The sequence below is a fragment of the Dreissena polymorpha genome, chromosome 7, assembly GCF_020536995.1.
Source record: "Dreissena polymorpha isolate Duluth1 chromosome 7, UMN_Dpol_1.0, whole genome shotgun sequence".
In the NCBI taxonomy this organism is placed as follows: domain Eukaryota; kingdom Metazoa; phylum Mollusca; class Bivalvia; order Myida; family Dreissenidae; genus Dreissena; species Dreissena polymorpha.
Window position 1 is genome coordinate 62,484,048 of NC_068361.1, and position 25,568 is coordinate 62,509,615.

General features: G+C 35.6%; 1 protein-coding gene, 1 long non-coding RNA gene and 7 other non-coding genes across 9 annotated transcripts; all 9 read left to right on the top strand.

Moving 5' to 3' along the window:
• The first annotated feature begins 1,195 nt into the window (after positions 1 to 1,195).
• LOC127837479 (60S ribosomal protein L5-A-like) lies at positions 1,196 to 24,344 on the top strand. The gene is made up of 8 exons (XM_052364610.1): positions 1,196 to 1,334; positions 2,628 to 2,697; positions 2,928 to 3,043; positions 9,437 to 9,571; positions 11,422 to 11,624; positions 21,955 to 22,132; positions 22,706 to 22,797; positions 24,176 to 24,344. The coding sequence occupies exons 1-8, from the start codon at positions 1,332 to 1,334 to the stop codon at positions 24,276 to 24,278; spliced, it is 900 nt and encodes a 299-aa protein (XP_052220570.1). The 5' UTR covers positions 1,196 to 1,331; the 3' UTR covers positions 24,279 to 24,344.
• LOC127840247 (small nucleolar RNA snR60/Z15/Z230/Z193/J17) lies at positions 3,192 to 3,278 on the top strand. The gene has a single exon (XR_008030509.1). It is a non-coding gene; the product is annotated as a small nucleolar RNA snR60/Z15/Z230/Z193/J17 (small nucleolar RNA).
• On the top strand, positions 4,144 to 4,230 carry LOC127840250 (small nucleolar RNA snR60/Z15/Z230/Z193/J17). Its single transcript, XR_008030511.1, has one exon. It is a non-coding gene; the product is annotated as a small nucleolar RNA snR60/Z15/Z230/Z193/J17 (small nucleolar RNA).
• LOC127837480 (uncharacterized) lies at positions 14,218 to 21,954 on the top strand. Its single transcript, XR_008029307.1, has 2 exons — positions 14,218 to 17,208; positions 17,488 to 21,954. It is a non-coding gene; the product is annotated as an uncharacterized LOC127837480 (long non-coding RNA).
• LOC127840251 (small nucleolar RNA snR60/Z15/Z230/Z193/J17) lies at positions 14,928 to 15,014 on the top strand. Its single transcript, XR_008030512.1, has one exon. It is a non-coding gene; the product is annotated as a small nucleolar RNA snR60/Z15/Z230/Z193/J17 (small nucleolar RNA).
• On the top strand, positions 15,074 to 15,157 carry LOC127840254 (small nucleolar RNA snR60/Z15/Z230/Z193/J17). The gene has a single exon (XR_008030516.1). It is a non-coding gene; the product is annotated as a small nucleolar RNA snR60/Z15/Z230/Z193/J17 (small nucleolar RNA).
• Positions 21,232 to 21,318, top strand: LOC127840252 (small nucleolar RNA snR60/Z15/Z230/Z193/J17). The gene has a single exon (XR_008030513.1). It is a non-coding gene; the product is annotated as a small nucleolar RNA snR60/Z15/Z230/Z193/J17 (small nucleolar RNA).
• On the top strand, positions 21,373 to 21,458 carry LOC127840190 (small nucleolar RNA snR60/Z15/Z230/Z193/J17). Its single transcript, XR_008030463.1, has one exon. It is a non-coding gene; the product is annotated as a small nucleolar RNA snR60/Z15/Z230/Z193/J17 (small nucleolar RNA).
• On the top strand, positions 23,006 to 23,090 carry LOC127840253 (small nucleolar RNA snR60/Z15/Z230/Z193/J17). The gene has a single exon (XR_008030514.1). It is a non-coding gene; the product is annotated as a small nucleolar RNA snR60/Z15/Z230/Z193/J17 (small nucleolar RNA).
• Positions 24,345 to 25,568: the final 1,224 nt, after the last annotated feature.

Below are 25,568 nucleotides of genomic sequence, written 5' to 3' on the forward strand. Positions count from 1 at the left end.
TGTGCTCAAATATTGGAAAAACCAAGACTTGAGAGTTCCAAATGACAACTATTGGGTCTGATCGTTGACGAGTAGGTCAAATAGCAGAGAAATTTCTCCGGTTACAGCGCTGACTTCATATAAGCCCCTATCCCAATTCAAAACATGTTCTAACTTATTTCAGAGTTCTTAAAATTATACCGTCTCTTTCAGGGACTTGTTCAAATATTATAGCTTTTTAATTTTGTCGCTAAATGAATTACTTTTGATATTTAATCATCATAAGAAATAATTCGTTTCGCTTTAATTATTATTAAATCAATTTCAAATGATCATTACCAAGCCAAAGGGTTCAGATCCCCGAACAATATTCAACTCATTTGTAATCAATACCACCTTTAAACATAAACATGGCTGATATAAGTAAATTCGTTTAAATTATCTCCTATTATTAGCCTGAACCGAATGATTGAATTGACATAAATCGATAAATTGTAAAACTGATTTAAGATAACCAAATTCCATTCATGATAAATGCAAGATGTTGTTTCAAGCTTTTTGAAACGGCCGGACTATCAACTTTTGAAAACGAGTTGCTCATTTCAAAATCTTTTTGCTCTGGGCTAACGGACAACCTTTAAAGGGATCTTTTCACGCTTTGGTAAATTGACAAAATTGAAAAAAGTTGTTTCAGATTCGCAAATTTTCGTTTTGGTTATGATATTTGTGAGGAAACAGTAATACTGAACATTTACCAAGCTCTAATCCAGCCATTATATGCATCTTTTGACGATTTTAAAGCCTAAAAATTATAAAGCGTTGCAACGCGAAACGATTGAATAATTTGGAGAGTTCTGTTTTTGTCGTTAAATTTTGTGAAACTACGAAGATTGCTTATATAAGGTATAAAATACGTTAAGTATGTGTTCTTGGCGGAATAGCTCAGTAGGTTAAAGCGTTTTTACTTCAGGACTCTGGCAGGACTCCAGGGGTCACTGGTTCGAAACCTGCTCCGGGCAATGTTCTTTTCCTTTTTTTTATTTTATTCTTCATTTTTTACTGGAGCTTTTACGATCCAATGTTTACATTTATCAATATAAAGCATTTAATGAATAAGTTAAAAATGCCAAAATCTGTGAAAAGGCCCCTTTAATTTCTATCCCTGTTTTTCCGCCATACAAAAGTAAGCAAAATTTTCTTTTATTAAAATAATGGTGGTTTGTAACCTTCTACTTTTCCTTCTTATCTTTTCGTCAAATACGTATCAGCGATTGAACTTCCTTTTCCGGATTTGAGTTAGCCCCCAGCCGAAGCTATCGTATAGCGAAGGGGAAATCAACAAATATCTCATCATGGTGACTTTGACTTTTATATTTTCATGTGCATATTTTATGAATAAAGGTTGAAAAAGACATTTAACAAATATGCCCTTATCAAAACCAAATAAAATATCATTGTTTAACAGATTTACACTTAGGTGTTAAAAGACAGCATGTTTTCATTTAAATTGTTAAGGTCATAATTTGTGCACAATTGTCCACTCATAGGTAAAAATATTTGTTCTTCAAAGTATCGTTCATAGCGCAAGTCTAGGAAGTAACCGTTGTCAGTAGCGATAAATAGAATTTGCACCTTTGACAGCACTTGCACGAACGGCATGTTTTACATAGGCAGAGGCTAGTAGCATTCTCATTTTTTCACAATATGAGGGGTCCAATTCTGCTTCATCTCATCGCTTTCCTCAAAAGCGTATACAATTGGGAATTTATAGTGCTCATTTGGAATTAAAATGTTATTGTTCCATTGGGAATGGGTCATCTACAGGCCCCACATTTGATGGGGAAAAACTAGTCAATATAAATTGCCGCCTTAAGAGTCTTTTGATGATTTTTTCTTTGGCAGACTCTTGGCGTCAATAGTCCACTCTATCTTTTTAATAGCGAGAGTTTTCCTTCTTTGTCTATATTGATGCGCAAGGAATTTGGTGCGCAACATTCAAGCCCCGATATCAGACAGTTAATATCAACGGATTGCAATAATATTTACATACCTGTGTAGATAATTCATTTCTCAATAATGTTCCGTAAGAATTATGTAATGACTCTTTCAATTTTGCACGCCTGACCAATTTAAATCAACACACTACTCACATTTTCAATTCCAATCGCTGTGCCCACTGTATACGGCAGGTAGATTTTAATCGATAACGCAGCCTATTACACCGTATGCCTTCTTCTGATTGGTTGATATTTAAATATTTCATAACATGGCGAGAGGTCGGTGATTGTATTGCGATTTAAGCAGAAGTTTAACTGAAACAAATTATGCCTTTTAACTTCAATTCGACGCTATTTGAGGTAAAAATGGACTAATTAACTAAAACTTTATGAGTTGGTTATGTTATTTTGCAATTTTAAGGATATTGATATAATAGTATTGTATTTAATTTTCGTTATGGTTTTTGCAGACAGGAGTTTCAGCGTTCAGATTTATTCTGAACGCGAATTATTTCAGCTAGGGAAAAATGTGCTGAATTTACATCACATCTCAAATGAGAGAAAAAATACATCATAATAAAATACAATATCAATTAAATGTACTTGCATTTACTGATGATGAAATATATACATTGTATATTCTCTTGACAGGGGTTCGTTAAAGTTGTGAAGAATAAGGCATACTTCAAGAGGTTTCAAGTCAAATTCCGCAGGAGGAGAGGTATGCTAAACCACATGCTTATCAGAGTAAGCACTGAAAGAATGGGACAAGAAGACAAATACATATTATTGGACGAAGGATTTTAATATTTGTTATTTTGAACTTTGGTAGATAAGTACATGCAATATTGATAATACTTTTATTATTAAAGTTATATTTTGAATTAAATTTATTTTAAAGAAAAATCTGGTCCATACCAAGATTTTAATACTAATTATTTTTTTTACAAGAGGGAAAAACTGACTACTATGCCAGAAAGCGACTTGTTATTCAAGAAAAGAACAAGTACAACACCCCAAAGTACAGATTGATCGTCCGTTTCACTAACAAGGACGTCATCTGTCAGGTAGGAACATAGAATACAGTTTCACAGTAATGATTGATAAATTATTGATTAAAGTATTTAGTTTGCTCTTTAAAATATAACGCCTTAATACCAGCGGCATTAACTTAAAATAATGGTGATAAAACAGTTCAGCTGATGCATGGTTGAAAATTTGTTTATGATGATAACATAGTTCAACTGAGATACTGTGATGTTATTCAGTAGCTATGTCTTTCGCTCCTATCTGAAATAAATTGATACTTCCCAGTAAATAATAGAAACTAGAAAATATATCGCAATACGCAATCCGCATATTGTATTGCGATACGATTTTCGTCATACCGGTACGAACATTTTACAAACATGCATGTACATTTCGTTCAGAAAAGCCATACAAAATAATGATATCAAGGTAAACAAAACAAATCGGTATTTTGTAAAAAATAAATTGTTACGTAAAAACGGCATTCTGAAAAGTCTATTATACAGAGTAGCGTTGTTACATGGGAGCATTCATTCTATGGTTTTAAACGAATTATCGCTGAATTAATTACGCACAACTAAATGTTTCGTTCGATTCTGAAATGAGCATTATTAAATTTGTAATCCGAATTTCGGAAACACGCTTCCAAAATGTAATGCTAACGCGACAATAAAAAAAGTGCTTTATTCTTTTTCTCAATAAAAAGCGCGCGAAAATTATACAGACATGTAGAACGTCGCGTGCAAAGTGTGGGTGTATTTGTGTTGTATAAAACGGGAACATCACGTCAGGCGATTTACGCGTGTTCAGAGGGAAAAAAACGCCCGATTGGAAGTTATTTCATCACATCTTTAAATAGTAATAAATGCCAAAATGTATTTGATATTTAAGAAAATTGGTGAATGTTTGTGTTTTGTGTTATTCTTGGGCATTTTTATAGTAAACATTTACCAGAATTTGCTTTAAAACGGGATTATCGGGTAATTGGCGAGTTATAATTCTGGTACAAGTAAGCAATATATTGCGATATATTGCAATACGGGTTTTTGAACTGACAATATATCGCAATACGCTTTTTGGCGTATTGTTGCAGCACTAATAGAAACTGAAGTAATAGATTTTGAATATGACATGTAAAATTTTATTCGTGATGATAACATAGTTCAACTGATGCACTGTGATGTAATTCAGTAGCTATGTCTTTCGCTCCTATCTGAAATAAATGAAAACTTTCCACACAAAAAAATAGATACAAAACAACATGATGTACAATATAGTACTTGTTTTTGGAAAATCCTATAAGCACCAAAATCTCTAGTCTGAGCCAGAGGCTATAACAATGCCCATAGGACTAACTTTGCCTAGAACAATCCATATTCAACAGGTAGGCCTAAAAAATAGAAGTCTTGTTTCTGGTTACCCGACTGACCCTGCTTTTAACCGCTGACTCAATAGTTTTTTCTGTTGCTAAAATCGCATCCGAATTTTATGTCTGAAATTTAAGCAACTGTGGAAAGCGTCTGAAACGTTCTGGACTGTTATTTTTGTTGATTGTTTGTTTCATTGGCATTTATTCTAGTCAATAAATGCTTTATTCAAAATGCAGTCTTTAGTTTTTAAAGAATATTAATTTGTACAGAAATTTACACATTAGTTTGTTCTGTTACAAAATCCACATCCAAATTTTATGTCCAAAATTAATGCAACTGCTGAAAGCGTCTTAATCGTTTAGAACTGTTATTTTTGTTAATGTTTTGTTTCATTGACATTTATTCTAGTCAATAAATGCTTTATTAAAAAATCAAAATGCAGTCTTTAGTTTTCAAAGAATATTTATTTTTACAGAAATTAACAGATAAAGACAATCTGTATACAGCAGGGGTTTTTTTTAGAGAAAGGGGAAGACGCTGGACGCTGGGTGAAAGGGGAAAAAAGAGTGCGAAAGAGACATATTAGGGGAAAAAATAAAAACTGTTCATTTCAATGTCTATAACTCATCAAAAGAGGCTTGTCTCCACCTTTTGTTCTTAAACACATTTAACACGTATTAAAGTCAAAGTCCTTAATTAAGTTGCAGGTGTAGATCTAATTATGTGAAATGTTTTCAACTATATTTCTGTACTGGGGCCGGGGGACGATGTCAATTTTGTGATTTCAATTTCATGATGAATGGGTTGACGATCTTGATCTGCTACAGTATTGGAAGGGAAAGGAGCAGCAGCTGCCGATTGTCTACTTTCACTTTCACAATGTTCGATGTTGATTACCTCAGAATCCTGATGGGTTATAACGGTTTTCGATGATTCTTTCTTAAAAAATGCCTCGATGCGTTCAGTATCTTCCAATTCCGAATGTTTTATTTTGTTTGTGTAAGAACGCCAATTGTGAGACATTTTTTTCTGTTTTCACGTTTATATCTTGGCTTGCACATAGCCCGGATGAAAATTCGACTGGTTTCTGGTAATTTATTGACGAAACACCCTTCTCGCGCAAGACCGGTATCCAGTTAAATAGTCACATGCTCTCTGGATCCAACCGGCTTTTTATTGCATAAGGAAGCTTACTCTTTACGGAGAATCCGGAGATGGACGAAGTGTTACGATTGTAGTCACATGATTATTACGATTAGTTGCCCAGTTTACATAACGTTATTTAAGAGCTATATTTAGAATAACTGGGATTCCCAGATTTTTTGTGTTCGTCTGGAGGGAGAGAGAAAGATCGTTGTACATGGTGCAAATTGGATAATTGTCGAATGCCCAAAGGAAAAATAAACATTTCTTTGAGAGAAAATATTATATTTTGGTGAAAAATGATATTTTTGGTGGGGAAATTGTATTTTGAGGGGAAAAATTCTGGTAGGGGAAGACGCCGAATATCGGCGTCACTTTCTTAGTAAAAAAAACCCCTGACCTTTCTGTCCTTAGACACTTACCATTTTGTTTTTTTTGGGGCATTATGAAAAATTAAATACAAATTAATCGGAATTACTGATTATCCGGAACTGGTTCAGGGCTCGAAATTAACACTCGCACACTCGCAAAATGCAAGTAAATAAATAGTGAAAAGAAATGAGTATGTATAATGCTGCTCGACACATGATCACTAAATCTTAGGTCAATTTATAGAACACCCAAGAACCCTTATGCGTAAGCGCGCACCTTGTATGTAGACTGGTATATACAGACACGCGGATGGTATTGGTACAAAGGAAGTCAGGGGTTTTTTTTAGAAAAAGGGGAAGACGCTGGACGCTGGGTAAAAGGGGAAAATCGAGCGCGAAAGAGACATATTTGGGGAAAAAATAAAAACTGTTCATTTCAATGTCTATAACTCACCTACAGACTTCAGGGTTTTTTTTAGAAAAAGAGTCATGTCTCTGACCTTTTTGTTCTTAAACACATGAACAAGTATGATATTAAAGTCAAAGTCCTAAATAAAGTTGCAGGGGTAGATCTAATAATGGGAAATGTTTTCAACTTGGGCCGGGGAACGATGTCAATATTGTGATTTCAATTTCATGATGAATGGGTTGACGATCTAGATCTGCTACAGTATTGGAAGGGAAAGGTGCGGCAGCTGCCGATTGTCTACTTTCACTTTCACAATAATCCGACAGTATTAATCGATGTTGATTACATGTACCTCCGAATCCTGCTGGGTTTCAACGGTTTTTGATGATTCATTCTTAAAAAATACGTCAACGCAATTAATATTTTCTGAGTCCGAACGTTTTATTTTGTTCGTGTATGAACGCCAATTGTGAGACTTTTTCTGTTTTAACGTTTATATCTTGGCTTTCACATAACCCGGATGAAAATTCGACTGGTTTTCGGTAATTAATTGACGAAACACCCTTCTCGCGCAAGACCGGAATCCAGTAAAATAGTCACATGATTAATACGATTAGTTGCCCGGTTTCCATGACGTAATTTAAGAGCTATATATAGAATCACTGGGATTCCCAGATTTGAGTGTTCGTCGGGAGAGAGAGAGAGAGAGAGATCGTTGTACATGGTACAAATTGGATAAGCGTCGACTTCCCAAAAGAAAAAAAAATTTCTTTGAGGGTAAAATATTATATTTTGGTGAAAAATTATATTTTTGGAGGGGAAATGGTATTTTTAGGGGGAAAATTCTGGTAGGGGAAGACGCCGAATATCGGCGTCACTTTCTTAGTAAAAAAAACCCCTGGAAGTGAAACAGTCGACTATTCACACATGTTCATTGAAGCGAAAAATAACTTGTCAGTTTATTCCCACAGACGGAAATAACACAAAATATACATAATACTAAAGATAAAGCAAAGTTAACCGTTTAGTTAGAAAAAACGGATTTTTAATCCTTCTATGAAAACAGTGAATTAGTGGAAAAAATAACTTAAAATAAGACTAAAACTTGTTATAGATGAAGATGGTCAATCAACCTAATGTGGGCCCTTGTGGTACAAGGAACTGATATCTTTGTATGGTTGCAGAAAAAAATGTGTATACATGTTAAGTACTTTTATTTTGTTTAAATAGAACTAAACTAATAACCAAGGGTTTTTTATGTTTCCATCAAAATTTGCGAGAATGTTTTTGATTTTGCGAGTTGGTATTAAACTTAAAGCTGCTCGCAATTTTTTGCAAGTAGAAAAAAAAGTTAAATTCGAGCCCTGTGGTTGACAAACTGTATAACCGAAAGTTAGTACTATGTCGTCATGCATTTCACACTGGTGATAACTAAAAATAATGACATTCTCATTGAGTTAAATATTCAATCAAGTGTTGTGAGAGAAAAAAAAGGAAAAAAAGAAAAAAGCCTACCTACCGACCCACATTTTTTTGGGCATGTAACCAGAAACAAGACTTTTAGGCCTTATTGTAGATAAAATGTCGGCCAGGTAGTTATAACATAGTTAAACTATTAGTTGTATGCTGATTCATGACTTAAAAGTTCCCAGTTCAGTTCGGGATTCCTGGTTATAAATTACATTAATGGTGCATTTGATGATTCTTGGAGATAAAAAAATAAAATTAGGTCACTTATGTTGTTATGGGTGCTTGATATCTGTGGAATTTTCTGTATTTCATTATTAGGCAATAAGATTGGCAATGATCAATGTCAATAATATTGGCAATGATCCGTGTTCTCTTGATTGAATGTAACCAGTGACTGTGAAATAGCTGGCTGCCAGTGCTTCCGGAGAACACTGAATGATAAGGTCTGCAATTTAAGAAGAACCATGATAAAAATTCAAGTATATTGAGGCGACCTATCTGTGATATTCACTGCTTACTGATGGCTTTGCCTCCAAGCCTCAGCAAAATTCTGGGGATATTGATATTGTTTACACATTTAAACATGTTAATGAAAATTGTTTCATCCTTAAGCGGTCATTCAGGCTATACAATTCTTCATCGCCTATAGTCCTAAAGCAGTCATTGAAATTCAGATTTAAATCTACAAGCAAGTTGGGCTAGTACTATGGAAATTTGAACAGGCCTGAGTCAGATTTTACTAGCCCAAACATTTTTGTTAAAAATGCAGATTAACATAACATAAAACATCCAAAGAAGCATTCATTTATTCACTCTTTAAAATACAATACAAATCTCTTATTAATTTCATCCTCGTCCAAGTTAGCTTCCTCGTCATCTGAGCCGGCCTCTTTCGGATCCTGAAATAAGAAGAAATTAATTTCACACACGTATTTCAATCAAATCACAATTATAAATATGTACATAAAGTTTAGGTAAAAAATTAGCAGAAATGTATCCCATATATCCATGTGAAAGAGAGAGCAAACCTGAACCACCAGAAAATATATAAGCAATTAAGTGCCGGGTTATTCTACAAAAAGCCAGTCGACAAATGCGTCAATCACAGTTACCTCAGATTTGCATTCCTCAACGACGTACTTGAATGACAACTGTTCGGCCATTACTCTCTGTGTCCCGAACGCAAAGCAATACATTTATTTTACATAATAGTAATGCGGGAACCACAAAACCATGCGCTTTATGCGCAGTAATCCAATTATCGGCTGATTGCCCAGCACGTGTGCGCAGTGTGTTAAAACATAAGCGGCTGTTGATTTAAGCGGCTCAAAACTTTGTTTACAAATATTGAAAATGAAAGTAGAACTCGTTTTCTGTTTAATGAATTGTACAAGCACGTCAGGCTTGTAATATTGAGAAAAAATACTAGTTTTTTGCTGTCTGACTAGTGCGAATTTCGAGGACTGCTAAAGTCAACAAAGTTTTTTGTTGCAGACAGATGATCCATCTGCAACTTTGCTTAATATTACCATTTCAGTAATTTCTGGTCCCAAATTCTGCACTACTTGTAAATGTCTCTTCCTACTTTATTGTTCAAATAAAATGTTAACATTAATTTATCCACCCACATCTCAACTATCTTCTTCACAAATGCTGCCTCTGTTGCAGATAGCGTATGCCAGAATTGAGGGAGACGTGATCATTTGCGCTGCATACTCTCACGAGCTCCCCCGATATGGCATCAAGGTCGGGCTAACCAACTACGCCGCTGCTTACTGCACTGGATTGCTGATTGCTAGACGAGTATGTATGTAAAAGTCTATTTTGTTTGACAGTGTTGTCCTTTTGTTATCATTTGGAGGCTTTTCCATAGACCTTGCAGCACATTTCAGAGTATAGTGTTTTGCATATTATGATTATGTACATTTGTTATTTAAATTGCCACTCCTTAATAATTAAGAAAATATTGCACCAAAATGTCCAGCAATTGTTGTTAAGTTTCAAACGATTGTTTTTGGGCACCCTATTTTTCTACCAAAATATAAAAAAAATGGACTTTTTTTATGCCAGGGTTGTCATGATTGCAAACAAAGGATTATTTTGGAATAGTAACCGATTAGGCCGGGGGTCATTGGAGCCACCTAGGCCCCTTGTGGGTCCAGGGCAAGGCCCTGGTAGGGGAGCCATACCGAAAACGAATTCTAGACATATTGAGGGACAAAATACTGCTATTCTCAGAGCATAAAAAGTTAGAGCGAGATTATATGATGTTTTAGATGTGTTAAATTGTCATATATTGATAAAATATGTTACAATAACACAAAATAGGCAAGAAAAAATTTACATTAAATACAAATTTCATAAAATGCTTCAAAGACAAATTAGCTCCCAGAGCCAATTGTGACGAACATATTTTCCTACAATAACCGAAGCATTTGTCTTTTTATTAGGACCAGAGTAAGTGTTTGTGTGTCGTATGAATATATATCGTTGCAGGAATTTAAAATGAACCCTTAAACTAAGTTCAGGTTCACATCGTACATGCATGATAATACATGCTGGCGAATTCAACTGTACAGCCGTATTCGATTTCAGAATTAAATATCTGGCTTATTTTGCATGTTTTGACGTTTGTTCTTCTGAACTTTTATTTTATTTTATATTGAAATATATATATAATAAGTTTTTTACACATTTTATATAAATTTATTAATACAGTCAATCTTGTGGATGCAACCACTTGTATTAAGCGACCTTTGTCTTATGCGACCATTTTGAAATCCCACGGAGCTTTTTCGCTATATAATGATATTGTATTAAGCGACTTTTGTCTTACGCGACCAGCGACCGCTGATTTTTGTGTATTTTGATGTCCGAATCTTGAATTAAGGGACCACTAGGAGGTAAAAGTGGTAAATCTGTTGATCTTTCAGGGACAAATCCGTGTTAATTGTTTATCTAAGCCGATAAGATGTACTGTTACAACTCTGCTTTGTTTTCACACCAACCATTATGATTATGCTTTGTCTCGTTGACCGGTTCTGACCGGTATTGTTGTAGACTGCGTATCAATTTATTGAGTTGAATAATAGAGGAACGTATTATGCACAGTCTACAGCTTAAATAGTTAACTATGTGGAACGTTAAGCGACAACGCCAATTCTTCTCGAGTATAGATAACAGGTGCAGAAACAATGCACTGTACGCGACAAACATTTCCTGAGAAGTGCGGAAAATAAACTATTGATCGGCAACATCTGTCGAAATCCGTACATTACCAATTTGTAATTATGCTAATTAGTAGATTTTTGTTAGCCAATCAGATTGTTATTTACTTAATAAATTTTCCAATCGGGTCTGTTTGTTTGTTTTCAATTGACGTGTTTTAATTTTTTCAGCTCATTATGTATCATAATAGAGTCCAATTTCCTTAAGCGTTAAGCAATGGGTTCAATCGGCAATCGGTTTATAATGACAACCCTGCATACACTCAAATATCCTTTAAAACAAAGGACTTTTTTAAAGACTTTATTTGGCTTAAATGCATTGTATCTGAATTACATCTAATTACAAGTACATAAACCTGATGACGGTCGTAAAACCTTTGAATTGCTTATTCATACCTCTCAATACCTGTGTGTGTTTCTGTACAGTTACTGAAGAAGTTGAAGCTGGACACGATCTACCCGGGCCAGAAGGAGGTAAACGGGGATGAGTTCTATGTGGAGGACGTGGATGGAGAGCACGGGGCCTTCCGCTGCTACCTTGACGTGGGTCTCATAAGAACCACCACAGGGGCTCGTGTGTTCGGAGCTCTGAAGGGCTGCGCTGACGGTGGCATCGACATCCCACACAGGTGATCTTTTAGGCAATGTGGGCATCAGATGATTGAAGTAAAAATAAAATCTGAATCTTAACACATTACCTCTCAGAAGTAAAGTGAAAATAGCATCATGCAGCCAGCATAAAATCAGAATAGCCTGCAAGTAACCCCAGGTTTTATTCTTTGCTTCTCTTTTTATGCCCCCTTTCGAAGAAAAGGGGGTATATAGTTTTCGCACTGTCTGTCAGTCTGTCACACTTTTTAGTGTCCTCTCTTTTATTCAAATAGTTTTCATCCGATCTTTACAAAAATTGGTCAGAAGTTGTATCTAGACAATATTTAGGTAAAGTTCGAATATGGGTTATGCCGGGTCAAAAACTAGGTCACGGGGTTGAAAAAACATATCCAAGGTAAGTAATAAGCTTTAAATTGACATAATTATCTGACCTGCCAATGTATATATTTTTTTTAAATAAATCAAAGTGGCGCAGTAGGCGGCATTGTGTTTCTGACAAACACATCAGGGTAAAAGGTCAAGGTCATCCTTCAAGGTCTAAGGTCAAAAATACAAATCCAAGGGAAGTAATAAGCTTTAAAGAGAGATAATTATTCAATATTGAACATAGCAACTTGATATATGGCATGCACTTGTATCTCATGGAGCTGCACATTTTGAGTGGTGAATCTACAGTCACGGTTGTGGCTTTTAATTATTTGCTACTAAAAATAGAGATTTGTAAGAGACAATTATTTTCAAGGGAAGTAATTTATATAATTGTAAATCTAAGATTATATATTTCCTTACCAAGAATTTAAGTTCTTTTCACAGTTACTGTACAGATTTTTTATTTTAAATATTTATAACTCAAACGATTCAATTGTCAAATGTTTTTCTATTTTGATTATTTATCATTTCTTTCCTGTACTAATTTGTGAATGTGGACTTGTGTAAATAGATACATGATGAACTCTGGCTATGATCTCTTTCATAAACCACAGGCCTGGTTGTCAGTGACCCCCCCCCCCCCCCCCCCCCCCCCCCCCCCCCCCCTCCGGTTGGATTGGTCAAAATCCATGGGAAGTAAGCTTTAAAGGGAGATGATTTCTATACCTACCAAATGATAAATAGAAATGTTATTTCAAAGCGGCGCAGTAGATGGCATTGTGTTTCTGATAAACACATCTCTTGTTTTTCTTCTGGTTGTAAATGAAGCCATTAAAACTTGTTTTTAGTAAAAAAAAAGGTCTTGATTATGAGTTTAATGTTTTAAGGGACTTAATGCACTTTAAAGTGCATATTTTAGTGCAGAATTGTTTCCTTTTTGATAAAATAAATACCCTTAAAAGAAACTTTCGTCCTTTTTGTAAAAACTACAAAATTCCCAAGATCCTTAAAAATAAATCTCATTAGTAAGGAAATTTGCGTCATTTTTTTCCAAAAGTGCATAATCTGCAAGTGAACAAATAAAATGAGAAATGAAACTCAGCGTTTTTTTTCACCTGTTTGGGAACAGGTCCTGTCCCCTAGAAATTGGGAATTTTTGAGTCGCGAAATCCTTCAAATTGGGAATTTTCGCGATGTGAAATCCATCAAATTGGGAAATATCAAAAATCATACAAATACATCAACTGGAATCTATTTTATGTAGTAAACAATGCTTTTATACACTATCAATGGCATTCTGGGATAGGGTAGATCATAAGTCTGTATAACAAATACCAGTTTATTTAAAAAAAAAATAAGAACTGGTTTTCCAGATAGAATTAATGGGTATTGCCGCAATATAACTGAAAATTGTTTAAAATGGCATAAAGCCCAATTGAAAAATTACTTTGTGTGGCAATTTGAGATAAGTTGTTTGCTGATTTCGTTTTGTTCACTTTCTTCAAGTAGTATTTTGAAATGTGACTCATTTTCTGGCTATTTATATAAAAACCACCATGCGAGTGTGCAAAATCGTCAGAAGTAGTTGACTTTTTAACTTCGCCGCGAGCATTTGAAGAGTAAAACGAGATTTCGGATTTCCATATTTGGGTTTGTTTACTACGTAAAGACGTCGCTAGAAATAAAACCAAAACCCGGGAAAATATTTTGTCAAAGACAAAAAAGATAGTCTATTTTGGATTTTCGAATCGATACGAGGCCGTTTTAATATAAACTATTTGGGATAAGACCGTTTTCTAAATTGGGAAGGGTCCGTCGGCGATTTTGGGACCAGGTCCGGTTCCGATTGGGAACAGGGCCGTTTACCGGACCCTGTCAAAGAAGGAAAAAAAACGCTGGAAACTGAATATGTAAACAAAAATGAAATGGTTTTGCAATTAAAACCAAGCAAGAAAACTCATTTTGGAGATTTCACTACACAAACTTTCCCAATTTCAGGGTGTTACTGTTATTCTTTATTTTCCGCATTGGTGTGTTCTTTATTTATTTTGCGAATAGTGTGGTGCAGGTACTTTTCCTAATTGGGCAAAACAAAATCGCTCTAGTGGTAAAGGCCAAAGGTTTGAAAGCAGTTTGACCTTGTCTTTTGGGTACTCCCTTGTAATAACCAATTACAGGCTCTTATTTCCTGATTACATGCTTTTTCCCTTTATTTCTTTTATGAATTCTGCAAATTCTCAAAAAACATGTCTAAATGAAGGAGTTCTAAAATGTTTGAGTTGTAAAATGTATTTTGACTCAGAATAGTTACAAAATGGTTTACCTCTACTTATATCATGCACGCTGCCTGAAGTGATGAAATAAGAGATCCAACTCTGACAGACTGTTGGAGAGAATTCATAATTTCTGATCTGCAGATTAGCATTATGTTTATAAATCACCCAAGGTTATGCACTGGAAAGCTGCTTTTTGACTAATAATGTAACGAGCCATTGTTTTATCATTCAAATTCGGGGCCTGTTGAAAGACCCATTGATGATTCCTAATATAAAAATGTGTATCTTTCCCCCAATGGGACCTACAGACTCCAAATGAAGGTTTAAATATAAAAAGTCCTAACATTTCGTTCATCTCCCATCAAGCCCTATGAGTTGAACCTTATTTTATGTAATATTGAAATCAATTATTCTCAATTTGGTAGCCAAATAGCAACATTTTTTCCTAATTTAATTCGAAACAATGCGATTTTTTCCCAATTCTAAGGTACCTGGCTCCATTCCAAAAATTGTGAAAAAAAACAACATCTGTATATTCAAATTGGTGACAGTCGTAATGCAAGAATTAATGTGAATGAAAATTTATTTGTGAAATAAAGAATTACGTAGTGTAGAATTACTGCATTTCAGACTATCAAGATAGTACTTGGTAACCATTTACTTTGAAAAAGAAAGCTTATGTTTATGATGATAACATAGTTCAACTGAGATACTGTGATGTAATTCAGTAGCTATGTCTTTCGCTCCTATCTGAAATAAATGGAGACTTCCCAGTAAATAAAAGATACTGAAGTTAACAATTTTGAATATGACATGCAGATTGTTATTTATGATGATAACATAGTTCAACTGAGATACTGTGATGTAATTCAGTAGCTATGTCTTTCGCTCCTATCTGAATCTTAGGAAACCTCCAAGAAAATAATAATTACAAAATAAATAATATGTAGAATATAGCATGTAGAAAGGTATTTATGATTATAACATAGGTCATTTTAGATACTGTATCTATATCTTGTGCTCCTATCTGAAACTAATAAAAGAAAATGTGTTGCTTACTAAATGTAAATGGATTATGATATGTAGAAAGTTCATGATGATATAATGTTCAGCAAATGTATTGCAATGTTATTAAGAAGTTGTGTCTATTGCTCTTTACATTAAATAGCCATATGTTTATGGCTTAAGTGGAACCTTTTTATCGCTCAATAAGTCTTCTTCTGTTTTTAGCTCACCTGATTGCTCAGGTGAGCTTTTGTGACCGGTCTTTGTCCGTCGTATGTCCGTCCGTCCATTAACATTTGCTCGTAAACACTCTTAGAGGCCACATTTCTTGTCCCATCTTCATGAAACTTGGTGAGAAGCTTTGTCCCAATAGAAGCTTTGTCCCAATGAAATCTCGGCCGAGTTTGAAACTGGGTTGTGCCGGGTCAAAAACTAGGTCAATAGGTCAAAAAAAATAAAAACCTTGTAAACACTGTAGAAGTCACATTTCATGCCCAATCTTCATGTAACTTTGTCAAAATGTTTGTCTTAATGATATCTTGGTTGAGTTCAAAAGTGGTTCCGATCCGTTGAAAAACATGGGCGCCAGTGGGCAGGGCAGTTTTCCTTATTTGGCTATGGAGAAACCTTGTAAACACTCTATAAGTCACAATTTTTGCCCAATCATCATGAAAGTTGGTCAAAACATTGGTTCAATTGATGTCACGGACGAGTTCGAAAATGGTCTAGATCGGTGAAAAAACATGGCCGCCAGTGGGCGGGGTATTTTTCTCTATATGTATAGCGGCAGTTTTCCCTATTTGGCTTTAGAGAAACCTTGTAAACACTCTAGAAGTCACAATTTTTGCCCAATCATCATGAAAGTTGGTCAAAACATTGGTTTTATTGATATCTAGGACGAATTTGAAAATGGTCAGGATGGGTGAAAAAACATGGCTGCCAGTGGGCGGGGCATTTTTCTCTATATGTATATAGTGAAAACATGTGAACACACTAGAAGTCACTTTTTTGGCAGAATTTTCATGAAATTTGCTCAGAACAATTGTTTCCTTGATACAAGAGTTGAGTTCAAAAATGGTTCCGGTCAGTTGAATAACATGGCTGCTGGGAGGGGGGCAGTTTTCTCATTATGCCCCCCCCCCCCCCCTTTCGAAGAAGAGGGATTATATTGTTTTGCTCATGTCAGTCCGTCCGTCCACCAGATGGTTTCCGGATGATAACTCAAGAGCGCTTATGCCAAGGATCATGAAACTTCATAGGTACATTGATCATGAGTCGCAGATGAACCCTATTGATTTTCAGGTCACTAGTTCAAAGGTCAAGGTCACGATGACCCGAAATAGTAAAATGGTTTCCGGATGATGACTCAAAAACACTTATGCCTAGGATCATGAAACTTCGTAGATACATTGATCATGACTCGCAGATGACCCCTATTATTTTCAGGTCAAGGTCACGGTGACCCAAAGCAGTAAAGTGGTTTCCGGATGATATCTCAAGAACGCTTATGCCTAGGATCATGAAACTTCATAGATACATTGATCATGACTCGCATGACCCCTATTGATTTTCAGGTCACTAGGTCAAGGTCACGGTGACCCGAAATAGTAAAATGGTTTCCGGATGATAACTCAAGAACGCTTATGCTTAGGATCATGAAACTTCATAGGTACATTGATCATAACTCGTAGATGACCCCTATTGATTTTCAGGTCACTATGTCAAAGGTCAAGGTCACAATGACCCGATATAGTAAAATGGTTTCTGAGTGATAACTCAAGAACGCTTAGGCCTAGGATCATGAAACTTCACAGATACATTGATCATGACTCGTTGATGACCTCTATTGATTTTCAGGTCACTAGGTCAAAGGTCAAGGTCACGATGACCCGAAATAGTAAAATGGTTTCCAGATAGTGACTCAAGAACGCTTATGCCTAGGATCATGAAGGTACATTGATCATGACTCGAAGATGACCTTTATTGATTTTCAGGTCACTAGGTCAAAGGTCAAGGTCACAGTGACCTGAAATAGTAAAATGGTTTCTGAGTGAAAACTCAAGAACGCTTAGGCCTAGGATCATGAAAAGTCATAGATACATTGATCATGACTCGTAGATGACCTCTATTGATTTTCAGGTCACTAGGTCAAAGGTCAAGGTCACGACCCGAAATAGTAAAATTGTTTCCAGATAATGACTCAAGAATGCTTATGCCTAGGATCATGAAGGTACATTGATCATGACTCGAAGATGACCCCTATTGATTTTCAGGTCACTAGGTCAAAGGTCAAGGTCACGGTGACCTGAAATAGTAAAATGGTTTCTGGATGATAACTCAATAATGCTTATGCCTAGGTTCATGAAACTTCATAGGTATATTGATCATGACTCGCAGATGACCCCTATTGATTATCAGGTCGCTTGGTCAAAGGTCAAGGTCACAGTGCCAAAAAACGTATTCACACAATCAGGGGGTTTTTTTACTAAGAAAGTGACGCCGATATTCGGCGTCTTCCCCTACCAGAATTTTTTCCCTCAAAATACAATTTCCCCACCAAAAATATCATTTTTCACTAAATTATAATATTTTCTCTCAAAGAAATGTTTATTTTTCCTTTGGGCATTCGACAATTATCCAATTTGCACCATGTACAACGATCTCGCTCTCTCTCTCTCTCTCTCCAGACGAACACAAAAAATCTGGGAATCCCAGTTATTCTAAATATAGCTCTTAAATTACGTCATGTAAACTGGGCAACTAATCGTAATAATCATGTGACTATTTTACTGGATACTGTTCTTGCGCGAGAAGGGTGTTTCGTCAATTTATTACCGGAAACCAGTTGAATTTTCATCCGGGCTATGTGCAAGCCAAGATATAAACGTGAAAACAGAAAAAAAATGTCTCACAATTGGCGTTCTTACACAAACAAAATAAAACATTCGGACTCGGAAGATACTGAACGCATTGAGGCATTTTCTAAGAAAGAATCATCGAAAACCGTTATAACCCAGCAGGATTCTGAGGTAATCAACATCGAACATTGTGAAAGTGAAAGTAGACAATCGGCAGCTGCCGCTCCTTTCCCTTCCAATACTGTAGCAGATCAAGATCGTCAACCCATTCATCATGAAATTGAAATCACAAAATTGACATCGTCCCCCGGCCCCAGTACAGAAATATAGTTGAAAACATTTCCCATTATCAAGATCTACACCCATCTATTAAGAACTTTGACTTTAATACGTGTTAAATGTGTTTAAGAACAAAAAGGACAGAGACAAGCCTCTTTTAATGAGTTATAGACATTGAAATGAACAGTTTTTATTTTTTCCCCTAATATGTCTCTTTCGCACTCTTTTTTCCCCTGTCACCCAGCGTCCAGCGTCTTCCCCTTTCTAAAAAAAACCCCTGACAATGGCTGTCAAGGTCACGGTGACTCACCTTAGAAAAATTTCCGGATGATAACTCACGAATGCTTACGCCTAGGATCATGAAACTGCAGATGAAACAATGATAAAACTTTACCAGGATATTCATCTGAACAATATCTAGGTCAAGTTTGACCTTTGGTAAAGATTGAATGAACCGACTCCTCTCAGGTGAGCGAACTAGAGCCATCTTGGCCCTCTTTTTTCTAATCTTTATGAAACTTGCTCAGAATATTTGTTTGAAAAAATAGGGTGACAAGTTAAAAAATGGTTCAGTTCTTTGTATAAAAAAAAACACGGCATTTTTAGGCAGGGCAGTTTTCTTTATGATGTTATAGTAAAACCTTGGTAACATTTTAGAAGTGACTTTTTGTCCAATCCTCGTGAAACTTGCTTAGAACGTTTGTTACAATGATATCTCGGCAGAGTTCAAAATGCTTGAATACCAATAACATGGCAGTTTTGTTTACATGCCTATATAGTGGAACACTCATGAAGAAAAATATTTTTACAGATAACCCTGAACTTAGCTTAGAACTGATTCCTTAAATTGTTCTGATAACATTTCAAACGGTGCCCTTAACAGTTTATTATGCTCCCCCAAAATTTGTTTTGGGGTGGAGCATATAGTCGCGGCTTGGTCTGTCAGTGTGTGCCTTTGTCTGTAGGTTGGTGCGCAATTTTTGTCAAGGCTATTTCTCAGCAACTAATGACCGGAATTCGATGAAACTTTTTGGGAAGCTTCACTACCAAAAGGAGATGTGCATAATATCAGCGGGTTCCGGTCGGATGATTTTTCACAGAGTTGTGGCCCTTAGAAATTTCTGTAAAAAAATTCTTGTCCCCCCATCTACTGTGCCTTCAAGACGTTTCCTTTTATCTTAATATATAGTGCAATATTGTGAAAAAAAAACTTTGGGGAGCATCACCCATCTCATACGGTTTCTTGTTTCCCTTGCGTCTCACCTGAGAATCCTAGGAACTTTGGCCATCTTGTTAACGAAAACTTGAGTTAATTTCATAATGGTTATACAAACAGTATTGTAAATGATGAAATAAGAGATCCAACTCTGACTGTTATGTTGGAGAGAACTCTGTATTACTCTGATTGTGTGTGCAAACTTACATTGCCTGAAGTAAAGGCCATTCTATAAGTGCCCATTTCATTTAGATACTCCTTCCAATAATAACCAGTATTTGTTGAAATAACAACTCCCTGTCCAAATGTTGTATGACATGATTTAGGACAATAATAACCAGTTTTTGTTGAAATAAAAAAAAATAACTCCCTGTCCAAATGTCATCATGATTTAGGACAAGAATAGCCAGTATTTGTTGAAATAACAACTCCCTGTCCAAATGTCATCATGATTTAGGACAATAATAACCAGTATTTGTTGAAATAACAACTCCCTGTCCAAATGTCATCATGATTTAGGACAATAATAACCAGTATTTGTTGAAATAACAACTCCCTGTCCAAATGTCATCATGATTTAGGACAAGAATAGCCAGTATTTGTTGAAATAACAACTCCTTGTCCAAATGTCATCATGATTTAGGACAATAATAACCAGTATTTGTTGAAATAACAACTCCCTGTCCAAATGTCATCATGATTTAGGACAATAATAACCAGTATTTGTTGAAATAACAACTCCCTATCCAAATGTCATCATGATTTAGGACAATAATAACCAGTATTTGTTGAAATAACAACTCCCTGGCCAAATGTCATCATGAATTAGGACAAGAATAACCAGTATTTGTTGAAATAGCAACTCCCTGTCCAAATGTCATCATGATTTTGGACAATAATAACCAGTATTTGTTGAAATAACAACTCCCTGTCCTAATGTCATCATGATTTAGGACAATAATAACCAGTATTTGTTGAAATAACAACTCCCTGTCCAAATGTCATCATGATTTAGGACAACAGAGCAATTACATTCATAAATTAAGTAACTCTGCAAATAAAACTACTCTCACCGGTACACAGATTAATACCCAAGTTGAGCCTCATTTAAAATAAGAGTATACCACAATGTGAATTGAACTTTTAGTATGGTGTCGTGAAAGCTTGTGTTTATGTAGTTTTTAAACACGCTTATAATTATGTAATTTGCTTTGTAATATATTACTGTTGCTCATGTACAGGATTATAAATGCTAATAACTAAGGTTAAGTTATTGTCTTAAAGGAATATTGGTATTCTCTACAAAAATAAGATGTTTGAATGGATTTTTTGGCAAAATCTTGATGAAGAAATAATTTTGATGAAGAAATAAGTTAAAGATTGAATGTTTCGGAGTAAAGGGACAAAATTTGGCCATAAATTACCTCTGTACATACAGAAAGTATAATGATTACACTAAAAAAAAAACAACAACGTAATAATGAATTATGAAATGGCCTTTTTTACTTTTCTTTTTTTTGCAAAGAAAGCTTTTTTTGCCGTGTTAGATGTGAAATGACAGTGTCGAAATTGTGAAATGGCTGTCAACGTCCATTCTCTAATAAGGAAAAAAGCCGTCAATAATAAATTCATGATGATAACATAGTTCAACTGAGATACTGTGATGTTATTCAGTAGCTATGTCTTTCGCTCCTATCTGAAATAAATGAAAACTTCCTCGACAATAATAGCTTCTAAAGTAAAATATTTTGAATATAAAATTTGGTATATATGATGATAACATAGTTCAACTGATGCACTGTGATGTAATTCAGTAGCTATGTCTTTCGCTCCTATCTGAATTAAAAACAAAACTAGCTATTATTTGAAAAAAATATCTAATGATCATGTGACTTAAAACATGGTATGTTTCATTAGTGTTAACAACAAATTTAAGATGAGAACTTCTTATAGTTTTTTTTAGCCATGAAAGAGTTTAATCTGATAGTGGTGACTTTTCTCTATATATAAAATTGTTTGTCCATTATTACAGACTATTCTAAATGTTAAAATTACATTAGTAATATATTTGCCCAAAATCTGACAAAAAACTTTCCGGAACTTATTGAGTTTATTAATATACAGCAATATAATTCTGTAGCACTTCATAACAACAGATGACAGATAAACATGCACTTATAAAGTATTTGAATACTGTTTATTTTAATAACATTAAAATGAAACTATTTTAATAAAATTAAAATGTTTCATTTTACCGAAATTCCATGGTTTATCCAGTATTTCTCCCAATCCAAAAAGCAGGGGCTTTAAAATCGTAAGCAAAAAAATCATTGGTGTGTTGCAGCACAAAGCGTTTCCCAGGTTATGATGCGGAGAGCAAGGAGTTCAAGGCAGAGACGCACCGCAACCACATCTTTGGGAAGCATGTGGCCGAGTACATGAGAAAACTACAAGACGAGGACGAGGATCTGTACAAGAAACAGTTCTCTCAGTTCATCAAGAATGGCATCACAGCAGACAACGTATGGGTCCTATTACTATAAAATATGTGTTATACGTGGGCCTTTATTTTGATTATTTTGTGGGTTTACCGATGCACTTATTTAACACAAACACAAAAAAAATGAGCGACTAAAATTCTTCATTTTGTTTTTCTCAAAGTTTATCAAGAACATTACATCTCTTCAGAAAATGTAGGTGTCATGCTACAGTGTCTCTCTCTCTTGAAAACAATTTGGGCTTGATGCATGTAAGTAAACTGTTGACCCTGATTAGTCTGTGCAGTCTACATGTATTGTATTGGAGTCGACATGTATTGTATTCTTTTGTTCATAAAAGAACATTTTTTAGCCTAATTCCATTTTAGGTAGAAAGTTGTCCTACCTGTTAAGCCTGTGCAGACTGCATAGGCTAATTCAAGAAGCACATGTAGTAAGTCCAGTTTTCCCAAAACACCCATTTAAGCAGCGCATGAAAGACTTTCTCTTCCAGATCAAAGAATGTGATTTCACTGGATCAGTCGAAGCCCCTGTTAAAGTATTTCGAGAGACCTGTATGGCTTGAATATTTGCACTTATGTTGTCCATGATTTACAGCTGGAGCAGATGTACAAGAAAGGTCACGATGCCATCCGGGCTGACCCTGAGGCGAAGACAAAGCCTGCCAGAGAGGTCACCAAGGTCAAGAGGTGAGACACGCCTTTATTTGGCAAATGGCTTGATAATATGTCTATATGCATGAATGATTCTGCTTAAGTTTTTTTTTATGAGTTGGTTGAATCTGAAATGGCTAAAAATTGCTCTTTTCCCTTGGATGTTTATAACAAAGTTCAGCTTATGCAACTTCCCAGACAATTATCACTACTAAAGTAAAAGATGTGCAATATTTCGTGAAGATTGGTATTAATGATGATAACATAGTTCAACTGATGCACTGTGATGTAATTCAGTAGCTATGTCTTTCGCTCCTATCTGAAACTGTGGACTATAAAAGTGTTAAAAATGTATTAACCCTTTGAGCGCTGGAACCGGATTTCGAAGGCCTTTGCAAACAGTTTGGATGCAGATGAGACGCCACAAAACGTGGCGTCTCATCTGGATCCAAACTGTTTGCTATTCTGATAGTATTCTTTGAAAAAAAAATCAAAGAAAATGCTAATTTTAGAAATTCAGCAGACGACATTTTTGCAGGCGACAAATTTCTCAGCATGCAAAGGGTTAAACATACCTTAATGCATGCAACTTCTGTCTCTTAAGTCAAAAGTGAAGGTCACATTTTGCAGTATAACAGCTTGTCCAGTCTAAAACTGTTTGATTCAATGTGCAATTTTGCCATGAATGACCACATTGAGAAGATTGTTGGGTGTACGACCAGTCTCCCTACCTGAAATGTCAAGACAGGGTTTTTTTTGGCCCGATTTTTTAGCCGAAATTCGGCTATGTTCCCAATCCCAAAAAGTATACTTTTTTTCCCAAAATGTGGCAAAAATTCCCAATTTCCAAAAAATAAAAAATAAAAAATGTTGTTGTTTTTTTTTTTAGAAAGAAATGTCTTATGTGTATTTTATCACAATTTTAATTCAATTACATCTAACAAAGTTTTTTATGATTTTGTTCTTTTAATTTTAATGATTAGAAAGTGTTATATCAAATTTAGTATTTCCCTAATTAGTGGACTTTTCATGTGGAAAAAAGGCTAATAAATTAATTTTCCCAATTTCATGAAAATGCCGATAAAATTCCCAATTCCAAAGCCATAGGCTATCTTCCCAAAAAGTGGGGGAAAAAAACCTGCAAGGTAGAACTGAGAGGTAGATGCTCAAATTTGGCCATAAATTTGGTTTTCTGGACTGTAACTTGTTCACTCAAAATGTGATTATATAACGCCCCCTTTGTGCGAAAAAGTACCTTGCGACGTTAAAATTTGATGGTACATGGTATCTTTTTGCACTGATGGTGCGCATTAAGAAATTTCCTACAAATTACCACAAATGATACTCGTACGACCACAACTCGAACCTATTCTCTGTTTTTCCCGTGCTATGACCCATGTCTCTACCACTGCAGATGGAACCGCTCCAAGCTGTCCAAGGCCCAGAGAGACGACAGTGTGCGACAGAAGAAGGAGGCATTTATGAAGAAGTTGAAGTCCGCCGCCGACGACGAATAGATCGCCGCCGGGCTCCCGACCTTGTTACTTGTCACACTTGTAACACATTAAAGAGAAAAACTTTGAGCGATACCTTGTGTTTTGTGTGTGTGTCAGTGTGGCGCTAGTGGTGTGTAGGTTGTAAAATATAACTGGTAAAGGTGGATCTGTTAAGTCCAGTAAATTAAACAATGATTAGTGGGAAATATCGAAATTTCGATTTCCTAAAATAATGTAAAGATATTCTGCCAGTGTTCATGGTACATTTTATGATAACAGAATGTCCTATTCACACAGATAAAACAAAGAAAAGCGATGGGAATAGGATGTACATGTAACACTTCACTTGAGCCTAAATTGATAAGCTTAATTGCGATTATACAAAGCCTGATTGGTCAAAGTGAATTTAATTAACAATACAGTTTTTTTTCTGCTGACTACAAAAAGGCCATTAAACGGACCCGATCCCAACCCGAAATTGTAAAAAAAAATCCCTAATTTCCAGAGAAACAAAGTTCTTATTTTTTAAGAATTGTCCAATAAATATGTCCTCGGCATCTAACAAATTATATACGTATAATAATTTATACGATTATATCCCAAAAAGCCTGATGTGTCAATATTTGTTTATAAAACAAAATACCAATGCCAGTCTTCACGATAGTTAATTTTATCCACTAGCCATTCGGGCTACTTGAGTGGTGAAGACAAGTAGCCCAGCAGCAAAATTACTAGCCCAAAGTAAATTTGTTAAAATATACACCCTGCTTAAGGGTTTCATCTTTCAATAGCAGATAATCTATTAAAAAGTAAAATTGTATTCAGGGTATGTTAACTGTATTAAAACAATTGCAACACAATATAACAAGTCTAGGTAATTATGTCCTTTATTAATCATAAGTCTTACATGTGATAAGCAACTTCTTCGTTCATCTCATCATCACTGCTATCCTGGAGATCCTCGTTGTCCAGAGGTCCCGTCTGTAGAGGGACGGGTACGGCGGGACAGCGAGACCACCAGTGTGGGGGACATACGGGACGGACCTGGGTCCATTGGCTTAAATGGGGGCAAACCCATGAACATCGAGGGGGTGGCCCTATAGAGTGACCCCGGGACGGCGGTAATCGGTACGCTCAACATGCTGGGGAAACCGTCTTGGGGATGAAGACGACGGCCGGTGACTTCAAGCGTGGCCATAAAGACAGAGCGGCAAGCTGCAGACCCTTGGTGGAGCTGCTTCCAGACAGTATTTTATCTTTGAGATTGTCTACCAGTGCACATTAAGGTCTCATTGGCCACCGTGCACTGGT